The 26,696-nt window shown below is 39.8% G+C and overlaps 1 protein-coding gene across 1 annotated transcript; it reads right to left on the bottom strand.

Annotated features, from left to right (window-relative positions):
- Positions 1-895: 895 nt before the first annotated feature.
- Positions 896-26,530, bottom strand: LOC133133855 (matrin-3-like). The gene is made up of 21 exons (XM_061250107.1): positions 26,330-26,530; positions 21,228-21,840; positions 18,026-18,087; positions 17,571-17,609; positions 17,392-17,474; positions 16,633-16,682; positions 14,860-14,973; positions 14,447-14,572; positions 14,193-14,351; positions 13,372-13,496; positions 12,129-12,657; positions 11,759-11,834; positions 10,425-10,444; positions 10,061-10,183; positions 6,131-6,259; positions 4,967-5,095; positions 4,294-4,424; positions 2,928-3,075; positions 2,078-2,222; positions 1,618-1,739; positions 896-1,154 (listed from the first exon to the last, which is right to left on the bottom strand). Exons 2-21 carry the CDS (start codon positions 21,780-21,782, stop codon positions 1,122-1,124), a joined length of 2,898 nt encoding a protein of 965 aa, XP_061106091.1. The 5' UTR covers positions 21,783-21,840; positions 26,330-26,530; the 3' UTR covers positions 896-1,121.
- Between the last annotated feature and the right edge of the window lie 166 nt (positions 26,531-26,696).

Consider the following 26,696-nt stretch of genomic DNA (forward strand, 5'->3'; position numbering starts at 1 on the left):
GATACCAAAAATGTTGGTGTTGACCAGGCTTAGGAAATCACACCATTTTGTAAAGATGGAATATTGTCAAGGCCATAAAAAAACGCTGTACCTCTCCCATATCGCGTAATCAAAAACTAGGCATATCACAAATAATTAAAAAGCTTCAAAAGCTCTGAATACACTGAAATATACAGACACATGGTTTAAACTCAATTTAAACATTTAATTAATCAGTGGAAAGGTAATCACAGCGCTTGGAGGTTATGACAAAGCATACAAAGTAACATTAAACTGTATGCTAATTTAAGTGTGGACGCCTTGTTTACAAAATCTGGGAAGAAATCTGCTGGCCAATTAAAACAGAAAAACGGAGACTAAAATCATGCAGTGTGTACCACATATTATAAGTATGGTTATTTTGGCGACATTGGCTCAGGTAAGAGTAGTTGTCTGGCAGTCGGAGGGTTGCCGGTTCGATCCCGCATTAGTTGTGTCGAAGTGTCCCCAAGCAAGACACCTAATCCCTAAATGCTCCTGACAAGCTGGTTGCTGCCTTGCATGGCAGCCAATCACCATTTGTATGCGAGTGTGTGTCTGAATGGGTGAATGAGAAGCATCAATTGTACACCGCTTTGGATAAAGACGCTATATAAATTCCAACCATTTAGATTACATGTCATTTGGGTGATGCGTTCATCCAAAGCGACTTACAGTTGATTTAGACTAAGCAGGATACAATCCTCCCCTGGAGCAATGCAGGGTTAAGGGCCTTGCTCAAGGGCCCAACAGCTGTGTGGATCTTATTGTGGCTACACCGGGGATCGAACCACCGACCTTGCGGGTCCCAGTCATTTACCTTATGAAACATCATGTTTGGGGTTGGATTATCATTCAAATTAAATTCAAACATGTCTTCAGATAAATGTTTATTTGACAAGCAGCTGCAATGTATGAACTCACATACGTATGTGCGCACACGCACACTCGAGTACTGCCGTAAACAAAAAACCTACAAAGCATATTTCCTATTAAGTGAAATCACTGTGAACAAGATAAAGACTGGAATGTTTAAATTTTAAACAGAACAGAGACTCATTTCATTTGACAAAGAGATCCTCCAGCTGCACAAATGGGAAAACTCATTCATTTGGATGATCTTCTGCCAGCGTCATCTGAAAATCAAAGATATAAAAGCACATTAATATTAATCAAATCATCCTTCAAATGAACAAATGATTTCCATAATCCCTTGTGGCAAGCTATGACATGAGTCACAATCAAAATCAAACCTCAAATGTGATTCCTATCAAAAAATAATTTTCACGACCTGTCCCTTTGTTGTGAAAGGAGTTTTGGTAATGTGCATTCTTACAAATATATTCAATAAATTCATGAATACATTCAGTTGCATACCATCTATACTTTAGGCAGGATATTTACTGAAGTAAATTCAGGTCAAGTACCCTGGTAGCTACATCAGCTGTGCCCCACCTGGGAATCAAACCTATAACCTTGGATGTGCTAGCTCAGTTTGCTACAGTGCCATATAAATCCTTCAATAATGTCAATTTTATTCATTCAAGGATGAAACTTTCAGATGTTAATTGTTTATAATATTAGACAGGATGCAGTCACCTTTAGTTTCTGATAATGCGCCAGGCTGCTGCAGTGGAGAGATTTAGCTGTTTTTTCATTGGTGTAGAAGACCTTACAGAGCTTGCAGAAGAAACCAGTTCTTTGGACAATGTAGTCTATCCCTGAAAGAAAAGATACATTTCTGGTTGTTATGGTGAAGAATCATTTTATGTTACACCTCACTCAGCTTGAGCAAGAATCCGCAGCTCAAAAAAGTTTTTTATGATGTGTTTTTTAATTCACAGCAGTCCCTTTCCTAACTACTGGATTGTTGGGTTGGTACAACAGGCCCTTTATTATCTACTGGATTGTTGGGTTGGTACAACAGGCCCTTTTTTATCTACTGGATTGTTGGGTTGGTATAGCAGTCCCTTTCTTACCTACTGGATTGTTGGGTTGGTATAGCAGGCCCTTTCTTATCTACTGGATTGTTGGGTTGGTACAGCAGGCCATTTCTTACCTACTGGATTGTTGGGTTTGTATGGCCCCAGAGGGACTGGGACCTCATCAGATCTTTGTTCCACTTCCTCCTCTTTGTTCTGCCCATCTGTTCTGTCAGAGCCACTGACAGCTCCCTCACTGTCTGAGACAGTACTCTGGGCACCCTGCAAGAGAAACACAAGCTTATTCAATTCTACCTGAGACGTAACAAAAGTCAAATAAATACAACTGGAACACTGTCGGAAACAAAAAGGGGAGGAAGCGACACACATAAGATCAAAGCTGCTAGCATCATTGCTCAGGTGCCAAACCAGAAGATGGTTGCATGGTCATGACTAGTGTCATATGTATAATGACTGAATCATATTACCAATGGAGGAGATTGACACTGATGCCTTCAGAATGATTGGAGTTCAAAGCTTTGGTTCTGAAGCTGCAGACTAAACACTGCAAGGACAGGACAAAGTAAATCCTGCTGTCATAAAACACATCTGTGTGTAAACTAATCTACATACAGATGAACAAATTGTTTTAAATTAATATAGGTTCTGCAGCAGTAAATGTATGTATACAATACAATATTTTGGTATCCCCGATCTTGTAATAAGATGTAACCAGTTTGAATGTCAAGGTTAACTGGGGAGTCTAAATTGCCCCTAGGTGCAACTGTGAGTGAGTGGAATGTGTGCTTCAGCAACTCCCACGACCTTGATTGAAAAGATGCAAATTAGATAATGGACGGTTGATTGACATATTGTATTTTGTAGGAGAATGCGCCTGAAGGCAGCCTCACTTCCTGCTCGCCAAAGGTGCATTACACCTGTGCAGTATGCATCTGGGGTACTACCAAGAAAAACAATCACTCTTACTTCCTCGCTGGTGCTCTTCTTTACAGCAGGGCTTTCTGCCGCCTGGTCATCCACTGCCTGTGCCTCCGCCTCCGCCTCCAGTTTGTCCTTTCGGTCTTTTCTCATCTTCTGCTGCGCACACCACAGCTCATACTTAACAGGCACTTTCCTGGACGGATACATTTCAGACAAATACGGTTAATCAAAGGATCTTCAGGACGGAGCTAATCTTCATTCCAGCTCAAACCTCTCCCCTTCTCTGGTTACTCAAATTCGCTAGGCAACACCCCGGTGACCTCATCCCCCAGAATAAGGAACCTTGGAGTGGTGATGGACAACAGGCAGTCCCTCTCAGAGAACATAGCAGGGGCAACCCGTCCATGTAGATTTTTCCTGTACATTCCTCATCACCTACTCAAGGCAGCTCCTGGCCCAAGCAATGGTACTGTCCAGTCAGATCTACTGCAATTCTCTTGTGGTTGGCCTTCTGGCATCTGCCATTAGACCACTACAACTCCTCCAGAACGCCCTAGCACCTCCCCCTCTTCACAACTGCACTTCCTGCACTTATTTTCTTCATTACACATTTCTAAATACATTTATAACATATATATAGATACAAATTATAATACCTTATATAATTATAATTTAATGGATTGATGTGTGCACAAATGTCATTTCTAATCATCCATTGAAATTAATTTAATTGACAAAGTTACATGACCTATAGAATAATTGGTAATTTTGTAATGTGTGTGAAGAAGCAGTTGGAGTGATGCCAAAACAATAAAACCCAATTAACAGATTCCATAGGATTACAGGGCTGTTACAGGTATATCAAGATATATGGTGCTTAGACAGTTGTGAGTTTTGTAGGTTGGGTGAAATTTGTGACACTGGTTTCCAGACGTGTCTACATGTGCTCAACTAGATTTTTCCATGGGTCGCATCGCAGCTAATGTTATTAGTAATGCATTTATCTTTACCCAGTGAGAATGTTCTGTCAGATGACTCATTTACAAATAAAATGACTGTAAAAAAAAAGTGTAAATATACCCTAAACGAAGGCAGATCAGATCAGTTTTCTGACAAAGATATGAATTCTACATACAGAATTACCTCTAGATACAAATGATCAAAGATTTATGGCTTTTCCTTACAAAGTTATGGACCTAATTTTCAGGCATTCTATATCTCATCATTATCTAACAACACACTGCAACCTCCTGGAGTTGGCATGGAATGGCCCATATTAAGCCTGCTGGTTTCATAGAGGCATGTAAGCCTATTGGTGAATTTTCCATATAAATATAAGGAGAATGACATCATTGTATAATAGTTCACAGAACACCACCAGGAAGCAAGGTAATGCATCCAAATTACTCACCAAGGTATCTGGGAATCTCCTTTCCTGCACAAACTAATCCGTAAAATTGAGCCATAAAACTTAGGAGGCCTCTGCATGTAAGTCTCAAGCATTTTCTCTGCTGCTTCCACACTCTCCATTTGGAGATAACACTGAAAAGATTGAAGAGCTACGGTAAGTTGTACATAAATTCTTCCTCAACATCACAAATATAAAGCATGTGAAATATTAAATTAAACTACCGTCTTGATGCCCTTTTTACTCACAGGGCCCTCACATATTCCCAATACTGATTTCTCACATTTACACCGATCGGTCCACTTCTGCTCAGGTGGTGCACAAGCATCACCCGGTCAAGTCTGTGTGTGCCTGTGGTCTTAGGATTCCTAACCAGTTCTTAAATATGGATAAGTAAAGGAATAAGCAGTACTCTTGTAATGGTAACCATTCTAATGAGTTGTTCAAAAGCCATCTGAACAATAAGAAAAAAAACTAATAAAAATGAAAATACTGCCAATGGTATTTAGCTAAAGTAGTATGACCTAGCTTGAACAACTGCAAAATTGTTTGTTTTCTTTGAATGATCAAGTAAGAACTGAAAATAAAAATTCAGTCTCAATGGAATCCATTATAATAAGGTAATGGCAGCACTGAGTTTCTAAGTGAATTAAAATGTGTAGTCTGTACAACATACCTTTCTATGACGCCAGTTTAAGTGATAGGCACTAATTTTTCCAAAAGGTTGAGCAAGCCTCAAGAGGGAGATATCAGAGTACTTCTGCAGTGGAAGCATGCCGATATAGATTGATCTTCCACTTGGACCCTACACGGACAACACCACAGTCAAATACTTCATCTGATCACACCAAAGACTAAAGCATCACTCCAAAAATCTATATTATAATAATAATTTCATAAACTTGAATGAAATTATTTCCCTCCTCCATGTACAGGTATATTGCTGGTATATTGGTATATTGGGGTGTGTAATGAGCAGTTCAGACTGCTCAATTTAGACTCCAATAAAACTTTACACCCATCAAGGTTGTTCCACCTTTTCACCTTTGGGATAATGCAAACCAAACTAGAATAACGACAGCTGAATCACCATCGCATTATTTATTTCTTAGAACCTGTAAACAGTCAATAAAACAAGCTGACTGTCAGTTACTATGGATTTTAATAATCTAGCTTTAAGGAAGAATGTTGTGGTTATGGGTATAACCATGGTGAAGAGTGAAGAGACCATCTCTGCACCCTACATATTCCATATGTATGGGGAGGATTCCCCAGTCCTTTCACATGGATAATCTTTAAGACACACCGGCTGTGCCCGCCATGCATAGATTACCATCCTCCCCATACATATGGAACTCAGTGACCGTTTATGAAATACGTTAACCTGAAATTCCCCAATGAGTGGGAAGAGGGGGATAAAAGTCTCACCAAGACAACCACCTGCCACAAATATGATGCTTTATATTAACCCTCGTGTTGTCTTGAGGGTAAAAAATGACCCGCCACTATTTTTAACAGCAGAGAAAACCCCCGAAATGATCTCTTTTCAACTTGAAATTTGATGACAAAGTTTGCGATGAGTGACAGGTTGTTTCTTCATGCAAAATAGATTTGGGGTTTAAAATTTAATTAAGCTGCTATTTTAGGAATTTAGTGAAGGCGGGTCATTTTTTACCCTTAGGACAATGGGAGTATACAGAAGGGTTAAACAGCTTTAGGCAGAGTATGGCGTTTTCTTAAAACAACAAAGAAATGCATAACAGCCAATGAAAGATTTACTCCAGGGGAGTTGTTATTCCAACAAATGAATGACACATTCCTTTTTAAACTCCCGACTTACCTCTAACTGTTGCAACGTGAGACACATACTAACAGACACATGTCTTCCAAAGAGCTGTGCTTTTTTGCTTCCTCGATAGAATTTAGCCATTCTATCTGCTGCTTCATGACTTTCCAGCTCCAACAATGCCTAAAATCACAAAAAACATTTTAAAAAAGTTCAACTAACATGTAAGTTAGTCGCTGAAGACGAGACTGAAGGCAAAAAACACCAGAAACAAACCAGAACTGAAGAAGCCCCCCTGAGACGCTGTATAAAAGGGCTTTACATTTACATTTTACATTTTAGTCATTTGGCAGACGCTTTTAATCCAAAGCGACTTACAAGTGCATAGGTTCTACCATAAGTCAGAGCATCACATCCAGAAACTAGCAAAATACACAGGAAATGCTGTTCTAAACATAGTTGTCATCAGAAGTGCATTTTTTTTTTTTTGGGGGGGGGGGGGGGGGTTAGACAAGGATAGGGATATCAGAAAGGAGGCAGGGGAAATCAGGAGGGAGGACTAAGGTAGAGTTTGAAAAGGTGGGTTTTGAGTCTGCGTCGAAATAGGGGGAGGGATTCTGCTGTTCTGACAGTGGTAGGCAAGTCATTCCACCACTGAGGAACCAGAACGGAAAACACGCGTGAACGTGCAGCTCGACCGCCAGGTGCACGTAGAGAGGGAACCGTAAGGCGACCAGAGCTGGCAGACCGGAGTGGTCTAGCTGGGGAGTAGGGAGTGATCAGGGATTGTATGTAAGGTGGGGCAGTCCCCTTAGCAGCCTGAAATGCCAACACTAGGGCCTTGAAACGGATGCGTGCGGCAATGGGAAGCCAGTGGAGGCCAATGAGAAGCGGGGTGACATGAGCCGACCTGGGCTGACTGGTGATCAGGCGGGCTGCAGCATTCTGGACCAGCTGGAGGAGCTTGATGGCACACGCTGGGAGACCGGCTAGGAGGGAGTTGCAGTAATCCAGGCGGGAAATGACGAGCGCCTGGACTAGGAGCTGGGTGGCTTTCTCAGTCAGGAGATGACGGATACAGCGTATATTATACAGAAAGAACCTGCAGGTTCTGGCAGTGGAGGATATTTGTGGAGCCAGGGTGAGGCAGTTATCAAGAGTCACCCCAAGATTCTTTGCCGTACGGGAGGAGGAAACTACAAAGTCCTCAACAGTCAATGAGAGGTCGATTGACGGAGAGGACTTAGCAGGGATGTAGAGAAGCTCAGTTTTGGCAAGGCTGAGCTTCAGGTGATGGGAAGTCATCCACGCAGAGATATCAGCCAAGCAGGCAGAGATCTGTGTGGTGATTTGGGTGTCGGGGGGGAAGGAAATGAAGAGTTGGGTGTCATCAGCGTAGGAATGATAAGAAAAGCCGTGGGAAGAGATAACAGAACCAAGAGACATGGTGTATAGCGAGAAGAGGAGAGGCCCAAGAACCGAGCCCTGCGGGACTCCAGTTCGTAGGGGTTGAGGGTCGGAGACTGCGCCCCTCCAAGTCACCTGGTAGGAGCGACCAGAGAGGTAGGAGGAAAACCAAGCGAGTGCAGAACCTGCGACACCCATCCCAGACAGCGATGAGAACAGAATCTCATGGTTGACTGTATCGAAGGCGGCTGACAGGTCGAGGAAGATGAGGACAGAGGAGAGGGATTTTGCTTTAGCAGAGTGGAGTGCCTCAGTGACCGCGAGCAGGGCGGTTTCAGTGGAGTGGCCACTCTTGAAGCCAGACTGGTTGGGGTCATGGAGATTGTTCTGGAGAAGATAAGTGGACAGTTGGGAGCAGACCGCCCGTTCCAGAGTTTTAGCGAGAAAGGGAAGAAGAGAGACAGGCCGGTAGTTGTTCAGGGCAGAGGGGTCAAGAGTAGGTTTTTTGAGGAGGGGAGTGACTCTGGCCCTCTTCAGGGAAGAGGGCATGGTGCCGGAAGAGAGGGAGGTGTTGATTAGAGAGGAGAGAAAAGGGAGAATGTCATCAGATATAGATTGTAGGAGGGGAGAGGGGATGGGGTCAAGAGGACAGGTGGTTGGGCGGTGGGAAGTAAGGAGTTTCAGTGTGTCGGCGTCAGAGAGGGGAGAAAAGGAGGTTAGGGAGTTAATTCCAACACAGATTACCCAATTTGAATGTGAATGACCTCAAATTAAAGCTGATAGCTGCATTTAAACCTCATTCATATTCATGGTTTTATTTAACATCTGATGTGCTGGAGCACAGAGCCAAAGAAATGTCACTTAACTGCATAACCTCATTGGCATTCCATATACATGAATCAGACAGGCTTCTTTTAAGACAACATTTATTTCCATATTCAAACACATTATGTTACCAGACGAAATAAAGTTCTAAATCTATTTCACACAACATGACGTTGTGTTCAGGGTTGGGTGCCTCTCGATCAGCTTGGTGACCACAGTTGACACTACTAGAATATGCAGCTTTTAGTGCATCATGGTTACAAGGCTACAGAGAACAGATGGTACATCTGAGGGAACAAATGGAATTCATAATCATAATTCATGATACAGTATAATGAGGTATGCCATGTCACGCTTCCTTATTCTCCCCAGTTTGGCATGCACAATCATGTACGTCAGCACTCATCGTTTAAGTATAATTCAGGAGAGCACACCGATACCCTCTCAATTGCATGTTGCCCTGGAGGGCTACCGGCCGGTCTGCTCTGGCAGTGCCTTAACAGGATGAGCCGCTCAGCAGCCCTCAAGTATGCTTTTAAGTGTGTTTGCACATACTGAAAATATTTAGCCATTTAGCCAATCATACTAAATGAAAAAAAGACATCAATCACTATCACATGCATGCTCAGAGACAAATGAAATGTAATTAAATCTAAATGGTTCCATATCAATTAAAATACTGATAAGACTTTCAAAAAAAAAAAAAAAAAGAATTGCTGACATCTCGTCTTGATTCTAGACTTCGCTATTGCTTTTGAACATTGTTCAAAAATCTTGGTAATGAAAGATTAACTTGCATTTATGCACTGCAACTCGACGACAATATCACTCTCTATATTGTTGTCGACATAATGTTCTTGTTCACTTCACATTTTCAGTCACCTGAGGAAGAGTTGTTCTGTTTTTCCTTACAAACTGCACTAATGCATCACAGTCATCAAATGTGCGCTTTCAACAAAAATTTCTAGCCCTATTTTTCCAATAGATTTAAATGCAAATGTCACGTCACTGTTCCTTTTGAAATACTAGCCAGTTGAGAAGTCTTTGTGACTGCGGTCTGCCAAAGTCACTTAGGTCACTTCCTCTTGCCATCTTGATCAAAAACCGAGATCAATTGGGCCTGTATTGGAACAGTAAGGCCAATTCACCAACATCAGCCAAAAAAGGGCACTTTTTGAAAAGGGCAGGGGCTCAGGCCCCCCTTGGGCCCTATCTGCACATGTGCCTGATTATACATGCCACAGAGCATGATATGTCAATTTCTTAATTGTATCATGCAGTACACCTGTATAGAAGCACGGCCATTTGTCATGTTTCTCCACTCATTTATTCAGGTTTATTTGTCGCCAATCTGTAAATCTGTACCCTATGCAACACTCTGCTCTGCTGCCACAGGCCAACTTGCACATCCTGCTAGTCGCGTGAATGGCTCTCGCTTGTCCCGACTGCTTCTCCACCCCAGCTCCCCAGTGGTTGCTGCCCATTTTTCACCGCAGTGAGAAGACTCATCTCTTCACGCGGTACCTTGACTCGTCTGCAGGAGTCCCCAAATCTATTGTCAATGTTTTCAACAGAACTTGTGAATTTTACCTTATCCAACATGTTCTGCAGTTTGCTATATGACCTTGTTATGCACCTTTTTGTATGTTGCTTTGGATAAAAGAGTCTGATAAATGTAATGTATATATGAATTAAATCTCCTAAAACTGTGGCACTAGTTAATCAAAATGCTACAAACAAGACTATGCTTACCTCTTGTTTTATAAAAGATATTGCATGATCTTTGACTCTCCCAAAAGGTTCTGCAAGTTTGACAAGCGCATCTTCCAATCCGTATCCCTTTCTGATGGGCCACACTGCAACGACTTTTCCTCCCTTTGTAGAGAAGAAAAAAAAAGGAATTGCTCAGAGTCAACCTCGTAAGTTTGAACGGGAATTTCTTATTCATTCAGTTGAAAACATACTTTATAATGCACTTGTTGAATGTTTCTCTTGGATCCAAATCAGGATCAGGATCCAAAAACATTTAAAAAACCCAAATACCTAAAACGGATAAAAGTACACCAAAAGTACATTTATAACTTATTATAAAATTATAACATTAACACATACTAACCTTGGAAGACTCCTCTGAATCTGCAACACACAAAAAATCAAATAAAAAATCAAATGAACACATACTTGCACAAGCTATAACAAAAATGCCACAAATGGAGATGTAACATACATACATAAAACATCTCCATCTCCTGGTCCATACTACAAGCCCAATTCCAAAAAATGAAGGAAAGTAAGGAAAATGATAATGAAAACAAAAATGAGTGATTTGTAAATTCTATTCACCATATTGAAAACACTACAATAACACATTATCTCAAGTTTAAAAAAACAAGAACAAAAAACAACACACTTCTAATCTGACAACTGCAACACGCTAAATGTTGGGACAGTAGAGTGTTTACCACTGTGTAACATCACCATTTCTTTTAATAACACTTATTCAGAGTTTGGGCGGTGAAGACACTAGTTGGTGAATTTTAGCAAGCAGGATTTCCCCCCCATTCTTCTATTATGCAGTTCTTCAGCTGCGCAAAAAGGGCCTTCATTTTGCACTTCATAATGGACCACACATTCTCAATCAAGACTGCAGGCAGGCTATCTAGCACCCGCACTCTTTGCTGACGCAGCCATGCACTTGAAATCTGGGCAGAATGTGGTTTGCCGTTGTCATCCTGGAAAATGCAGGGATGTCCCTGGAGAAGACGACGTCTTTATAACAGCATATGTTGCTCCAAGATTTGTACATATCTTTTTGCATTAATGGTGTCCACACAGATGTGCAAGTCAGCAATGCCACTGGCACTGACAGAACACCCATACCATGACGGACGCTGGCTTTTGTCCAAAAACTATTTGAAATGTTGACTCGTTGGACCACAAAACATGATTCCACATTGCTACTGTCCATCTAAGAGCAGATTGAGCTCAGAGAGGTCAGCGGAGCTTCTGGACAGTGTTGATGTATGGCTTCTGCTTTGCATAGTAAAGCCTTAACTTGCATCTGTAGATGCAGCGGCCAATGGTGTTGACTAAAGTTTATTGAAGTATTCAGAGCCCGTGTCAATGTCATGATATCCATTACAGATGCATGACAATTTTTAAGACGGTGACGTCTGAACGATCGGAGATCACACACAATCAGAAGTGGTTTTCGGCCTTGCACTTTCCACACCTAGATTAAAAATTCCCTTGGGATTAATAAAGTATCTATTTATCTATCTATCATCTAGATTTGAACAGATTCCTTGAATCTTGTAATTATACTGTGAGGGTGAAATGCACAAAATGTGTAGGGGGTAAGCCAAACCAAAACAACAAAGAGTGTCACTGTCCCAATACGGTTGCATTTCACTGTATATTTTGGCCCACACACCTTCTTTCAGAACTTACCACATTTCTCTCCAGCATCATCAAGCTCATCCAAAGTAACAAAATCGTCCATGTTATCTGGGAAATCCATATCATCCTGTTGAGGAGGAAAAAATGGATCTGTTTATTTTGTCACAAAAGAAATAATACAAAATAAATGCTTTAAAGGAGTGATTCATCTCCTGCATTTTAAAGTAAATTGGAAACATTGTTATTAGTACTGCTACGGCCTAGTATGACATGTATGAAATATGAAGAAACAGTTTGACCTGAACTACCCAGCAAAAGTTCCAACTGATCTCTAGGGAGAAACTGTACTGTCACTTATCATCCATTTACAGTACAACAGCAGCCGTTTTAGGGCAAAGTGAGAACAGCAAAACGTTCTTACTTCATCATTTTCTTCTTCCGTTATGTCCTTTGTTTCCTCCATTTTAACCTCAGGATTTTGTTCTTCGGCTGGAACTGGAGAAGTTGAGACCTCATCTGTGTTTTCTTCTGCATTCATTGGTGTTTTTTCTTCAAGTGTGATGATCTCCAAGTTCTGATCAATTTCCACATCCAAGCCCTCCGAGCCTTTAGCATTAGCACTAGCACTAGTCTCCACTAAGGGCTCTTTGAGAATCTGTTCATCTACTGCATCACCTTGCCCCAAATCCTCTTCCGAATTGACCTGGTCATCTTCTACCTTCATGCCTTGTTCATCTTCGGCACCACTGTCTAAACTCACGTCCATGTGCTCATGTTCCTCCAGGGCCCTCTCATCTCTCACATCATCATTTTTTTCCTCAGTCAATTCTTTCTGCAAGGACGTTTCTTCTTTGCTTTTGACATGTGAGCTTCTGGAGGCTCCCTTGCTCTTGGGCAAACTGCTGGAACTTCTGCTTGAATCTCCTTTTCTGGATGAGTCAGGACTTAATCTACAAAATGAAAATGAAAACTTTTGTTCCAAGCAAAATGGAAACATTGTTATGGGCTGAGAGCTTCTTAGTGAGCAGACTGCTTTCATCCTGTTAATGCACTGATTTACAGCGGAGTGTCATCAGCACTGCTGTGAAACTGTTTACAGGACGCACTACATAGAATTAGAACTGGACCTGCTCTCATTATTTTGGTTGCAGACAACGTTACTTCGGTGTGACGAGTGACTGACTCACTGGCTCCCCCTCATGGCCAGTTAAGTTTGTTTTTGATGTGGCAACAAAACAACGTGGACCTGTATATGACATACTATTATTATTATTATTATTATTATTATTATTATTATATTATCGATGATAAAACTGCTCTCCCATGAAACCTGCCCCAAGTTCTTAACTGAATGAGACACAATGTTAAATACAGCTCCCATTTATAGGCTACATTTTAAAATGGTATCAACATGGCACAGGCATCGAATGATGAATCGCATGCAAAAATTCTTAGTTTGTTAGTTTAACTTCAGCAATGGCAATTTAAACAAGTTGATACATCAAGTACAATCAATTCTATTTCACAAATTAAATACAAAACATTAAAAATCACTTCAGATTCAATGTATTTAGTAGCAGAATGATACCATTACAACATGGTTCATGGTAAGTAGAGGTTTTACAATGGCAGTTTTCAACTAGGAGTGGAAATTGATTTTTTACCTTAGATGCTTGTAAGAGGATGACATGCTGACCCTGATGTTCTTCCCAAAAATCTTGAGCGGATTGGTATGATAGTACTTCACCATGATTTCAGCATCATTCCAATCTTCCATTTCAATAAAGACCTGGGAAACAAAAGCAAGCAAGACAATGATGCCATCGATGATGCTAGCATAGCATTTAGCAGTATACCAGAATTCAGTATTACCCCCCCCCCCCCATAGCAAATTATAGCAGACCATGTAAGACCACTGTAGTGGAAAAATAAAAATAAAAAACTTTTATCTAGAAGACCTTTTCCTACCCTTTCTTTGCATGAACTAATATGCGTAAAACTAGTGAGTAAGAATGATGACGGCTTTTCAGACATGCTACGTCGTCATAGAAACACTCCACTTCTTTTCAGAACTTTGCATGTTGAGGATGGCCACAGACCAAAGATGTATGTTTGCTCAGACATGTTGACAAGCAAGCATACGATGGTTTCAGACATAAAACATTCTCACAGTAAATAGTATATGCAGCACTGGACTTCACACCTTCTTCAACTATGAAGTTAGTTTTCTGCGAATCTAACGTAACACATTTCAAAATAGGGTCCACCTTGGCACCTTTGCATATTCAAAACGACATTTCCATTTGGGAATATACAGTCACACTGTAGTCAATTCTCCGTGTGAGAACCTCATTCACAGAGTTGTAACTGGTAGCCAAAGCATTTGGAGAGACCTCGCATGTACTGAGAATATAAGCTGTACATGTCAACCTTGATAAGTTGAATGCTAAATATAATGGGTTCACTTTGCTTCCGGATAGCTCACCTCATTGTTATAAACTTTAGAGCATCGCACTTCCCCAAACATCTTGGCAACCTCAAGGAGTTCCGGCTCACTTTCTTTATCAGGGGGAAGGTGTGAGAAACACACGGCTCCATGACTGGACCATTTTGGGCGCTTCTCGGCTTTATCCAACCTTGGTGTCTGAGGAAAAACCACCAAATTTAAATGTGTGCAAGTGGATAAATTTAAATGATAACGGAAAAACACCACTTTGAACACCTGGTGAAATAACTTACATGGATACTCGCAACCATTGGAGACAAGTACAGGGCCAACTTGTTATCCTTCACATAAGGCGGTTTAGTAGCATAATGAGACACCATATTGACTGCTTCTTTGTTTGAGCTAAATTCCAGGAAACCCTGAAAGGTAAAATGTTGATAGGCATTGTGAGAGCCAAAAAAAGAAGAAAAAAAAAGAAAAGTGAATTAAGCGGACAGTGGATACTGGCCATGATAAATAGTTTAAAGAGTTTTGTATATCTGCTGAGAAGTAGAAAGAAAAATAACTCCTTTATATAGCATTAATAAACTCTAAGGAAATATGCTCCTACACTATACAAATGTAGAATAAAAATTGTTTAAAACAGGGGAGTATTAATAGAATATGACTTGCATGCTTCAGCAGCACATCTGTGCATCAGCCATACCTTGCAGGGGAAAACCAGATGTTTAACCACTGTGCCAAATGGCTTGGCCAGCTCAAGCAAATCCTCCAGACCAACACCTCGATGAAACTTGGTCACGACCACTTTTGTACCAGCCTAGGCAAATAATCAAGGGAAAAACAATCACTTAACCTTCAACACACAGACATGCATATATGCTCTACAATTGTGTTGTACAAATACAGGAGTGCATTTTGGAGTGAATTCTAAAATTTCATCAAGCACTCAACACTCATACAGCCCATATACATGCAGTTGATGCAGAATGAATCGGTAGGATTGTTCCAAAAACAAAACTGAACACTGCAATAATATAACAGAAAATATTTTAAACAAGAGCTACGGTGAGAAGGGTAATTTTCAAATCATACATAGGCTAATAACATATTAACATTACAGCAAGCTACTTGGCTAGCATTAGTAGTGTATAAGGCAGTTTTAAATACTCATACTCAAAACACACCCAGCACATCTGATGCAGAGAAGGAACACCTCCTACGTTTATAATTTAAAAAACGTCTACGCTCCCATTCCTACACCCAAGATGACGAAGCTCACTTAAAAACTAAATATTATTAATTATGTAATTATGTAAGAAAGGCACTGAGAAACACCAAATTAATTATTGCTTTTATTTTTAAATATTTTTTTGCGGCTTTACATAGTCTAACTTTGTGTCTATTGCAGCAAATGTCTCCTCGACAGCATAGATAGCTAGCTACACGGGGGCCTGCCATTCCCCTTCAGCAGATTGGGGTAGCAGGCTTGGCAACCATTTTTCTCCCAATTCAGTTGCCAATTGGGTCCTCAAACCCATAAATCCCAGTCCTGGGTGGGCACCTGCATCAACCAAAGTCTAATGCCTTAACCGTGCAGCATTGCAGCACGGCTCCTTCCCAAGTTAACTAATGTGCTCTAACCTGCTATTTTTCTTGAGGAAAATGAATTGCTAAATACCGAGATAAGTTCATATACATTTCTCATTCACATTTTTTAACTTCACAGCAGTGGAGATAAAACAGAAGACAAGAAGAATCCCCGTTTGAGATTAGCATGATGTCACTAACACAAACCAAAAGCACTAACCCATTTGCGGTTGAACAGTACTTGGTCAGTCAAATAATAAAAATGAAAGTATTAGGTTACGGCCAACGGCACCAAAAATGTTTGTTGCACCATCCATAAATGGTCCCACTATAGGGCCGATCTAAATCCTTAAGTCATATTTTTTCAGAATCGTTATTCATTTATCTCACCCCCTGTCAGTGAGGCAGTGTAATATGAATGTAAATTGCTATGTAAATTGCTTCAGCATTGCCATTTGCTACCTAAACTTGCTTTTGTACGTTTGATTAGTTTGTCACAAATTTGTAAGGGCTTGTACTAAAACATACATTTCTTTTAATAATTAATTTGACTCAAATGTAATCCATATTGAGTGACACAATGATGTAGCCGTATCATAAACATTCAGCCCAGTGCATCGATTTGAATCGGTGAATTGTGACAACCCTAATCCTAAATTATTTTTAGAATAAGAAATGTACATAGCGAAGCAAAGTGAACACACACAGGTTGCCAGTGCATCATAGTAATGACTGAGCATGGTTGTTTTATAATATTTTCAAGCTAAACATTGGAGTCTCCAATGTCTTACATAAATGGGCTGTTGAAACTGAAGGAGATTCTGCATGTTAAAGACACAGACACACACTCTCTCACTCAGGTATTGGCTAGAAACAAGTGGTGGTTTACCTTGGGCTTAAGATGGAGGTGTCTGTCAGATGGAGGGAAGTGCCGCTCTCCTAAAAAGACAAACAAAGAAAAACAGTACATAAACAAAGCTTTTCAATAATGGAACTAAAAACTGTTTCCAACAGAACCTGCCTCTGGTACATCTAAAATGGTTAATGACATTTTAATCGACAGGTAGTAACTTCTTCCATTAGCTCCAGACTTTATCAAAGGCAGGCTCAGTAAAGCAGAGTAAGGGCAAATTAAAAGCACTAAGCATAAAAATATATATAATATACACTCAGTGAGCACACCTTATTAGGTATTAGACAATTATTAGCCTCAAGTTTCCTGCTGCTGTATCCTATCCTCACAGATGTTATTCTGCATACCACTGTTGTAATGCAAGGTTATTTGCGTCACCTTCCTGCCAGCCCTTCTCCTCAGACCTCTCTCATTAACAACACATTTCTTATAAAGCTTATAAATGTGACAGACCCACTAAAATATAGAACATTTCAAAGGAATAAATGCAGTCTGTAGGACTGCTGAAGAGCAATAATCCAGCCAACATCTCAATTATGTTCTTAAAAATGTGGCAGAATCACACAAATATCGGAAAAAAAGGCCCTTGCCTTTTTTTAAACTAACAAGAACATGCTATCAAAGCTACCCGGTAACATGATTGCTACATTTAGTTTTTGGACTTGACACATTTTGCATAAGACTCCATAGCCACAGACACTGTGGACACTGAATTAATGTGCATGGCCCTGTTACCTGGGCCACCATCTGTGGGGTATGGTCTCCTACGCGATGAGGATGATCTGAAGTCCTTCCCTCCACCGGAATGGGAGTCTAGCCTGTTAAAATAATTTTATTGGTGAACTATGCTCAAACAAAGTAATATTTAGCCACTATATTGAAAATAAAATGTTATATGTTACAAATGTACTTACGTTCTACAAGGAGCATCATTTGGGTCCCAGTCTGGATGTCTGTTTAAAATAGAAAATGTCAAAATCAAATTTCACAAACAGTAAACATATGCTGATGCGTGTTGATGCTAAATAGAAATGTATGCGACACTACGGAAAATAAACAAAATTATCCTAATTTTACAAAAAAACATTTATTTAAAAAATTCAATGATAAATTAAATCTACTTCAATCACATCTGCCAAAATAAATCTCTCGACTACTACTATTGAAAATGCCTGCAGCTAAGGTAAAACAAGAGAATTTGCTGAGGCAGAGGCATGGCTGCTATTAAATGGCTGCCTTACACAGAAGGCATTCCTTCAGTGACCCAAGTGCACGAGCCAAAGGCTGCGCACTTTTCACTCAGTTTCAGTTAGTCAGCCACACAAAACACGAAAGTTAAATTACAGGCATTGCTGGGATTTAGACTCACGTTCGCAAGAATTCGCGTCTGCTTTTCTCATGGCGGGATCCATTGAGATGGTCTTTCCATGTCTGAATGAGAAAAACAAAGTCTTTGAAGCAGATAACATGAAATGCTGTATGTTTGCCAACACATCAAAGTATCTGGGGTGGACATTGTATCATTTAAGTGTGAAAAGAGCAAGAAAATAACCATTTCTGAATGTAATAATGGGGTCTATGGCGTCACTGTGTAAAATAGTAGCCCGTTTTGCCGCTCTACCTACATACAATCAGAGGAGAGATGTTTGTACTGAAGGAAAGAATCCTTTCCTTCAGTACTGGACTTTCTGTTCAGCATATGCTGCAAACTGAACAATTACAGTCTTGTTCTAATGTGCGTCTGTACATTTTTTCTTTTTGGGTACGGAACTGAAATTGATGACTTGCCCGTAAAGCGCCTAATTTTGCTCAGCAAGAAACTATGGGCAGTTGGCCACATATTGCATTTTCATCAAAAGCAAAAAAATAGTTTTTTATTTTTTCTGCTCTAAAGAGAATTTACCAAACTGTGAAGTTAAAACGAAGGTACGTAATGAACAAAGATTTTTGTTCTGGCTACCCATTAAGCCCAGTCTGGAATCTTCACACAATATTTAAAATGATTTCATACAGTATTTTTTATTTATTAATATAGGCTTGTTTCCTTTGCTTTGTCCTTTATCTTACCAGTTCAGAGACAATTACATTATAGTGAGCATGGTAGCACTTACATTTGCATTGGTTGGTTCTTCCATTGAAAATAGTAAAATTTGAACAGCAACTACTGATTTTGCGATAGCAACTTTTTTATTTTTATTTCTTTACACCATTTCTGAGTTATGGATACCCCTAAAAAAAATTTTTTTCTAACTTTATTTTGGTCCGTCTTAAATAGTTCTATTCAAGTTTCAACATTGTAAGTCCAATAAAAGTCTAATTGGCAAATTAAAGTGTAAAATCTATGTAACAGCTAAACTTTGCCAATGCATTTGATTCTAGCATAGGCTATATGTCGCAGGGCAATCATTGTGGTGACACGATTAAAGTGGTCAATTTAAGGGAATTTTCGCTTTCAATATTCAATAGATAATGACACTAGCCAACTATGGATTTTTCTTTAAGCCTATGCGAACAGTTCTACTTTATTTCAGAAATAGCTAAACTAGACGATCTTGGAAAATGTAGGCAAGTGGTTGCACTATTAAGTAGATAGATTATTTAATGTAAGCAAAGTTCTCAGCCAAAGGTTTTATTTTTAATGCATATTCATAATGACCCATTAAGTATTGAATGAACCTCTTGGAGTAAAAACCAAGGAAATGAATCACTAAATACTGTGTTTTAAGTGAGATGTTTGCATTTGCTGAAAGCCTCAAAAGACAGGAAATGAAATTGATCAACCCTAACAACAACCTGCTCTCCATCAAGGTGTATCAGCACAGATCTTTGACAACATGCTACAGACCTGTAGTTTATATTTGGTCTGTGCAGAACAAGACTCATTTATACCCAATTACTTGCATAGCATTAACACGGCAACATTTTTATTCAAAATACATTTTGAATATTACATACAACATTATAATATGTATTGCCACAGTGAGAATCAGGGATTTGTGGACAATACAAGCATTGAGTGACTGTGAATGCACAGTAGTTAGCCATGACTTTGTTTAACTGGTCAATTACTTTTGGACAAATATTAATAATTACGTATAGGCCCAAAACGTACATACTGTAGCCTATATATCCACATCTACACTTTGATCCAGAAGGATATACAGTAGGTCTATATGATTGAGATCATAGCAATATAGACTTTAATGGAGGATGTATCAATTAACCACACTTGTTTAAATATTGCATGCCACATACTGACACACACATACTGGGCAAGCTATGTTGAAAGAAGATTATGAATTCTTTGAGAGGTTTGAATCTTAACCAATCTGCACAGTGGTGAGCACATGTTGTTTGATGTACAGTAGCCATGATACATGGCTGTAGCAGTGGTCAGAGATCAGTGCTGATACACTTTGATGTGTCATCAGCAAGCTGATGTTTGGGTTAGGGATGATCAGCAAATGCAAACATTTCATTTAAAACATAGCTGTTTGTAATTAATTTCAGATTACTTTGATCACTGGCCTCTTTTTTTTTTTCTTTTTTGCTGTATTCAGACAGGGAGAAATCTAAGACGGTACCAGATAGAAAACAGGGCACAGCTCAGATGGTGCCATGTGTTTGAAGACTCATATATTATGGATTGAGAGTCAGCTGCCCGACGGACTGCACCACAGTATAGAAATAATTTTTTCTTTAAAACTATTTTGAAAGCAAATACAAAAAGCCATCAGCGCACTTCCTTTGAATACAGAATCCAGTTCATTGCAGTCTGATTATGCCTAGATGTTGGTAAGATGCTTAATGCCAATTGCCAAACAGAAGACCAATTTTGCCTAGTATGACAATCGAACATTATACTCATATTATACTGACATGCTTATATATTAAACAGTGTGTTGGTAGACAATTAAGAGATATAGAATTCCTGAAAACTAGAGCTTCATACTCCATATTCAATATCCCGCGAGAGCCATTAAAGTTTGCCAGGTGTCACAATGAAAAACGCATTGTGGCACAAAATGTGAAATTTAATGGTAAAGAGTAAAGACAAGCCCTAAATCTTGTAAAATTGTATCCAGAGATAATTTTGTAAGTAGAATTCCAATTTGGGGCAGTATTATCTCCAAAAGTCAACATACTGTTAGCGTCATTTTATTTGTAAATAAGTCACCGTTTAGGGCCAAATATCTCCTACACACAGAAAAAGAGTGCTGTGGCGCAACCTCCAGAAGTTGGCATGGAATGGCCCAGCAACAATGTTTAACTAAACGCAGTGAATCTTTCCCTTAACTTTTGAAGCATAGCTCAAGTTTACATGAAACCTGGTATCCAGCACCTCATCATTCATACTAGTTTTGCTACACGCAGAATCACTCAAACACTTGAGAAAAATATTTTGTTCAACAAACAAGATTGTGTTCCAACGAGTAGGCTTTCACACCCCTAAAATTATTGGAAACACCCCAACCTTGAATGCGTGGCACAGAATTCAAGATATATATAATTCAAGAGGATTGAGAGTATTGCAAACACGAAGTAAGAAACAATTTTTTTAAAATACTTACCGCAGGAGAGTACAATATGCAATGGCACAGAGAACATGTGTGTGGAAAAATTCTTGGCAGAACTCCGTGAAAATCACCCGTCATATAAGACATGGGAAACTTTGGCGGACTGCCCTCATTGGAAGACTTGTAATGACGAGGCTCCCTCCTGCTCCGTACATGCCCCAACCGCTCCGGGCTCTCATTTTTGCTTGTTGATTTCTGGGGTAGACCATCAGTGCTGTCAGCCTCTTGGTCATTGGGCAATTCCTCTTTTGGTGGAGAGGTCACTGTCGGCCCACCACACTGAGCCTGCTTGGCCTTCAGCTGCATAATAAGGTGTGGTAAGGTTTCTATGCTTATCTCACTTTCTGGGATCTGTGCCAGAGCGACCACATCCTCAGGAGACAGCCCAAGAGCAGCGTACAGATTCAGTGTACTTGACGGTTTGTCACCAGAGTCCTGGGAGAGTGAAGCATCCTGGCTTTCATCAACAGTCTCTAAAGGCAGAGAGCTTTGGGAGGGCCCAGGTTGCTCATTGTTCATTTGCTCATCGTTTTTATCTGCAGATTCCATGCCGATTCCAACACTGCCGGCACAGGGATGTTGAATCCAGTTGTGAACTTCGTCAGCACTATCCAAGGAGAGATGCCCAGATATTGTTTAAACAACTTGTCATTGACTGTAACAAACCTCAAGAACAGTCGCAAGTTATTTTATGCGCCAAATCCAATATTTCAGTTCAGACATGTTGTGTTACTTGGTTCAAGGTGCCACATACGTATCGGTGACAATCTCTCTGACTTAATTTGTAGCCAATGAGACTGTACTACCAGCATGGAATTGGTATTTCAAACCAAAGGTCTAGGCTTCTGTGGACTTAACACACTATGTGTATTGCATTTTTTTTGTTTTGCAATTTGGTTGTATTTTGCTCCATTTCAGTCTTGCTGTAACTGTACAACCTCCAGTTGAATCACAGGCAGGACTTGGGACAATTAATGATATAACTCAGGAAGCAGGAACATACTGGAGACTGCAGAACAGTGGACTTATAGTTTGCGGTATGCTTCAGTTTTCCCTGAAGATTACTTTATGAATTCCTGCTCCTTACCAGCTGTGGTTTGTCAACAGGCCTATCTTTGCCTACACAGAATTAATAAACCATGCAACTCACTCTTTCCCTCACAAACATTACTTACCTCAGCATTTCTAGCCAAATACAAATCAGATCAGATATTGAATATTTCAAAGAATATAGTTTCTTCAGGTCTTGTATTTTAAACATCACCCATTTTAAAATTAATAAAATAAGTGATGATCCATTCCAGACAGTGAACGAAATAATTGCACTGTGGCTAACATGCACAGTCCATATATCATTTGTCCATTCCTCATCTGATTGATTGAGGAAAAATGCAGAAACGAGAACTTTTTGTCCAAGAGAGGGGATGAAAGAATTCAGCCTGAATTCTCGATATTTAATTCTTAGGCATAAAACCAAATGTACAGTTGATTATTTGATTTGCGGTCTGGGCGGGCCTAAAATGCTGATCGCTCCTCATTGGCCAACCTGCCAACCCGTCAGCCAAAATAAGAGTTCCCCACTGTTTTCAAATTCCTAAAAAAAATAAATTCCAGGTGTATTTCAGGTGACGTTAAACAACAATGCTTTCGGGGGATCGACCCCTGTTTCCCGAGACCCCAGACAAGGTTCGTGTTATAACTAAATAGGAGCACATTCTAGTCAACCATTTAAGAGGTCCTGTGGCTAACGTTTATTGGCTAATGAACAACACAGCAAAGGCACACAGACTATTTATTACTAATAATTCTAGAATAATTCAGATGTGCGCATCTCTTTGCTAGAATACAGCACAATTCATACATCAGTGCACCTAAAGGCTATTGCTACAAAACACATTACACATCTCCTGGATCATTTTGTGATGCTGACGGTTTAAAGTAGGATTTTCCAGTATGGCATGTTTTATATAGTCCCCTCCAGAAGTTATTTGAACAGCAAGGCCAATTCCTTTGTTTTTGCAATACACTGACTACATTTGGACTTGAGATATCAAAAAGGAACACGAAACAAGAGTCCAGAATTTCAGCTTTTATTTCCTGGCATTTACACCTAGATGTGTTAAATTACTTAGAACATAGCACACCTTTGGTATCAGATCAACCTATTTTTAGGAGAGCAGAAGTATTGTGACAAAGAGTATAATTAAATTAAACCCATTGTCATCACCAAATTGTTGCATTCTTCTTTTGTGATGCTTTTCTAGGCTTTTACTGCAGCCTCTTTCAGTTGTTGTTTCAGGGGGTTTTTCCCCTTCACGCTCCTCTTTGGGAAGTGAAATGCATGCTGAATTGGGTTAAGGTCTGGTGATTGACATGGCCAGTCTAAAACCTTCCACTTTTTCTCCCTAATGAAGTGCTTTGTTGTGTTGGCAGCATGTTTTGGGTCATTGTCTTGCTGCAAGATGTTTCTCCAAAATAGTTTGGATGCATTTCTCCATAAGTTGCCAGACATATTGACTCACTCTCTGGCTGTATTCATAGTCCTTAAATTCGTGTTTCAAAATATAGTTGACGGCCTGACACACTGTACCAAAACATTGTATAACTGTACAATAATTCAAGCTCATTGGTTGAAAATTAGTTCTAACTGCTACAGCCAATGGCGTTTCAACTTCAGCACGTTCACAGAGAAGGGGGAGGGATAAACAGTGTTGTGGTTTGAAGGCGTTTGTTGCTGCTATTCCTCTCTTGACCGTTAGAAGTCCGAAATTACCTATTGTACCTTTAATACTGATGAGTGATTTGCATCTTCTGGTATAGCCTCTATATTGCTGCTCTCCAAGTCTTTTTCAAATGGTTGATTAAGGTACCGTTAGGAAGAGAAACCCTGAGGAGATTGATGTCACGGACTGATGTTTTGGGGGTTTTCTTCACAGCTCTCGCACTGTTTGTCATGAACTGCTGTTGTTTTCCTTGGTCGACCTGTTCAATGTCTGTTGCTTAGTATGCCAGTGGTTTCTTTCTTTTTTATGACATTCCAAGTTGTTGTACAAGCTATCCCCAATTCCTGCGCAATGGCTCTGATCGATTTCCTGTCTTCAAAATGGCTTGCTTTTCTCCAAAAGACAGCTCTCTAGTCTTCATGTTTTGTAACAGTCTTCACAGACAAAATCCAATGAGTAGACATTGAGAACTATGTATTGTTTAACCAATTAATCTAGCAGGACACATCTGGGCAACAAGAAACACCTGTCAGTCACATGTTCCAATACTTTTGTTCACCTAAAAACTGTGTGGTCTGATACAAAAGGAGATGAGTTCTACGGTAATAAGGCTGAAATTTGGATCCGTTATCTCATGTGCATCTTTTGACCTCAAACTCAACTGTCTTCAGTGTACAGCAAAAACAAAGGAATTGACCTTGTTGTTCCAATACTTTTGGAGAAGACTATATATTGTTATACATAAATGATATGAAAAAGCAGTTGCCAAGGAAGGCAACCAGAGGCCACAAAACACCCTTATTAGTATACGGTATACAGAGCATTCAGAAAGTATGGGTAAACTTTTCGAAGTTGAACCCTAGTACAGAACATAGCTCTCCATTCCATCAACGAAAATGTCTAACGTTGAAACTTTCATTACAAATTGCTGGTCTAGATACCCAAGCCCTGAAAATGTAATGCTAAATAAAACGTTACTTAAAAACACATTTTCCAGTGGTGTTGATGCAATAAACATAGCCTATATTTAAAAAAACAAAAAAAACATTTATATTTCATCATCTACACAACCACGGTTTAGTGGATTAAATCCTAAATCCCCCTGTTGCGTTGTAATTGAGTATCCCCAAGTAGGCCATAACTCTGGTATCCCCAACTGGTGCGTGGGGACGTCTTGCTGGCCACTTAGGGTTGGGAACAAGTTTATCGGTAATACGTTCCACAATACACATTAGGCTAATTAACGCACGCAGCTAACGTTAAAATAATATACTAGCCTATATCACTAACTAGCCATCTTAATCCGAAGCTACAGGCAACCAATATTTGATTGCATTAGCAAAGTGAATTATGAGAATATATATATAAGCTATAAGCTATAAGCTTATACAGCTTTGTTTAGACAATCAAGGCATGTATTGGACTGTTATTAACTCATTTCATTTATGAACGTTATACATGCCTAGTTTAACACCTGTATCATCTGGGCTAACTGAATAGCCTAAGCTGAAATAAACAGCAACAACTGCACCTAAACATAGTTTTGGATTATTTGACACCTACAATACACCAGAAAATAATTATAATAAATTATATTAATCAGCCAGGAGTCCTTATACGGCGAACTCTTATTTTGGCTGTTGGTTTTGCAGGTTGGCCAATGAGGAGCGATCCGAATTTTAGGCGGTCTGTGGTTCAGACCGCAAATCAAATAATCAACCCTAAATTTGTTGTCATACCTTATAATGAAATAACGAGGATTCAGCATAAATTATTTCATCCCCTCTCTTCAGACAAAATGTTTCCAATCAGATGAGGAATGAACGAAGGAACACGCATGCCAACTCTATCGCGTGTGCATCAGTGAAAGAGCATGGGGAAATCACAGCAGATTCTCTTGCTCTGCAAAAATCCACAAGAGCTCCACAATACTTCTTTCAGTCATTCTCGATAAGGATCGGGCTATTATTATTTTGCTTCTAGAAAATAAATTCGGGTTGTTTTTTTCCCCCACTAGTAAGGTTATCAGCAAAGCCATAATGCAAGATCATTTAAGTTCGCTAGCTTTTCAATATTTCGTTGCTTTCTGGTGGTAAACTAAGTTAAATGTTAGCTGATCAACACCGGTTACAAACAAATGCGACTCTGGAGATATCTTTATGGTGCAGACTATTTATTTATTCTGGTTAATCAATGACTTAACGTTAAACTATTGCTGAGCTGAACAACAATCTAATTAAGTAACTGCATTCTAGCTAAAGCATCCGTATTATAATTGTTACTTTAGCCAAATGCAAAGGCCTTCTCATTGAACACACGCCATTTTCTTTTTTGCGTCTTTTAGGCGGAAGTTAGAGAAACATCCTCATTTACCTGGTGATGTGTTTACACACTTTCACAATTCCGATCCGCTTGGCCTGCCAAACAGTATACCGCTGAGGGAAGATGTGCGTCTAGTCTTTCGGTGTTTTTTATAGTAATTTTTTGTCTTGTGTATTTTCGGGGTCTTGATGGTTACTTCATTTTCTGTGACTGCTTTCGTCCAAGTCCCCTTCGCTGAAGCCTAGAGCATGGGGCGGGGCTACACCGGAGTAACACTGTAAGCCCCGCCCCATAGTAGTTTTAATTGGCTGAAAAATGACAAACGGCACTCCAGTATCATTTTGATTGGCTACCAGTCACAGCTGTACACTCATCAAAGGCAAAAACAAATAGTGTGACCACTTCTGTGGTTCAGGCC

This window comes from Conger conger, chromosome 7 (assembly GCF_963514075.1).
Source record: "Conger conger chromosome 7, fConCon1.1, whole genome shotgun sequence".
NCBI lineage: Eukaryota > Metazoa > Chordata > Actinopteri > Anguilliformes > Congridae > Conger > Conger conger.

Coding starts and splice junctions, on each gene's coding strand:
- LOC133133855 (XM_061250107.1), bottom strand. CDS start 21,782: ATGGAATCTGCAGATAAAAACGATGAGCAAATGAACAATGAGCAACCT. Junction 5,096..6,130: donor TCACGTTGCAACAGTTAGAG/GTAAGTCGGGAG, acceptor TTGTCCGTGTAG/GGTCCAAGTGGAAGATCAAT. Junction 4,425..4,966: donor TAAACTGGCGTCATAGAAAG/GTATGTTGTACA, acceptor CAATCTTTTCAG/TGTTATCTCCAAATGGAGAG.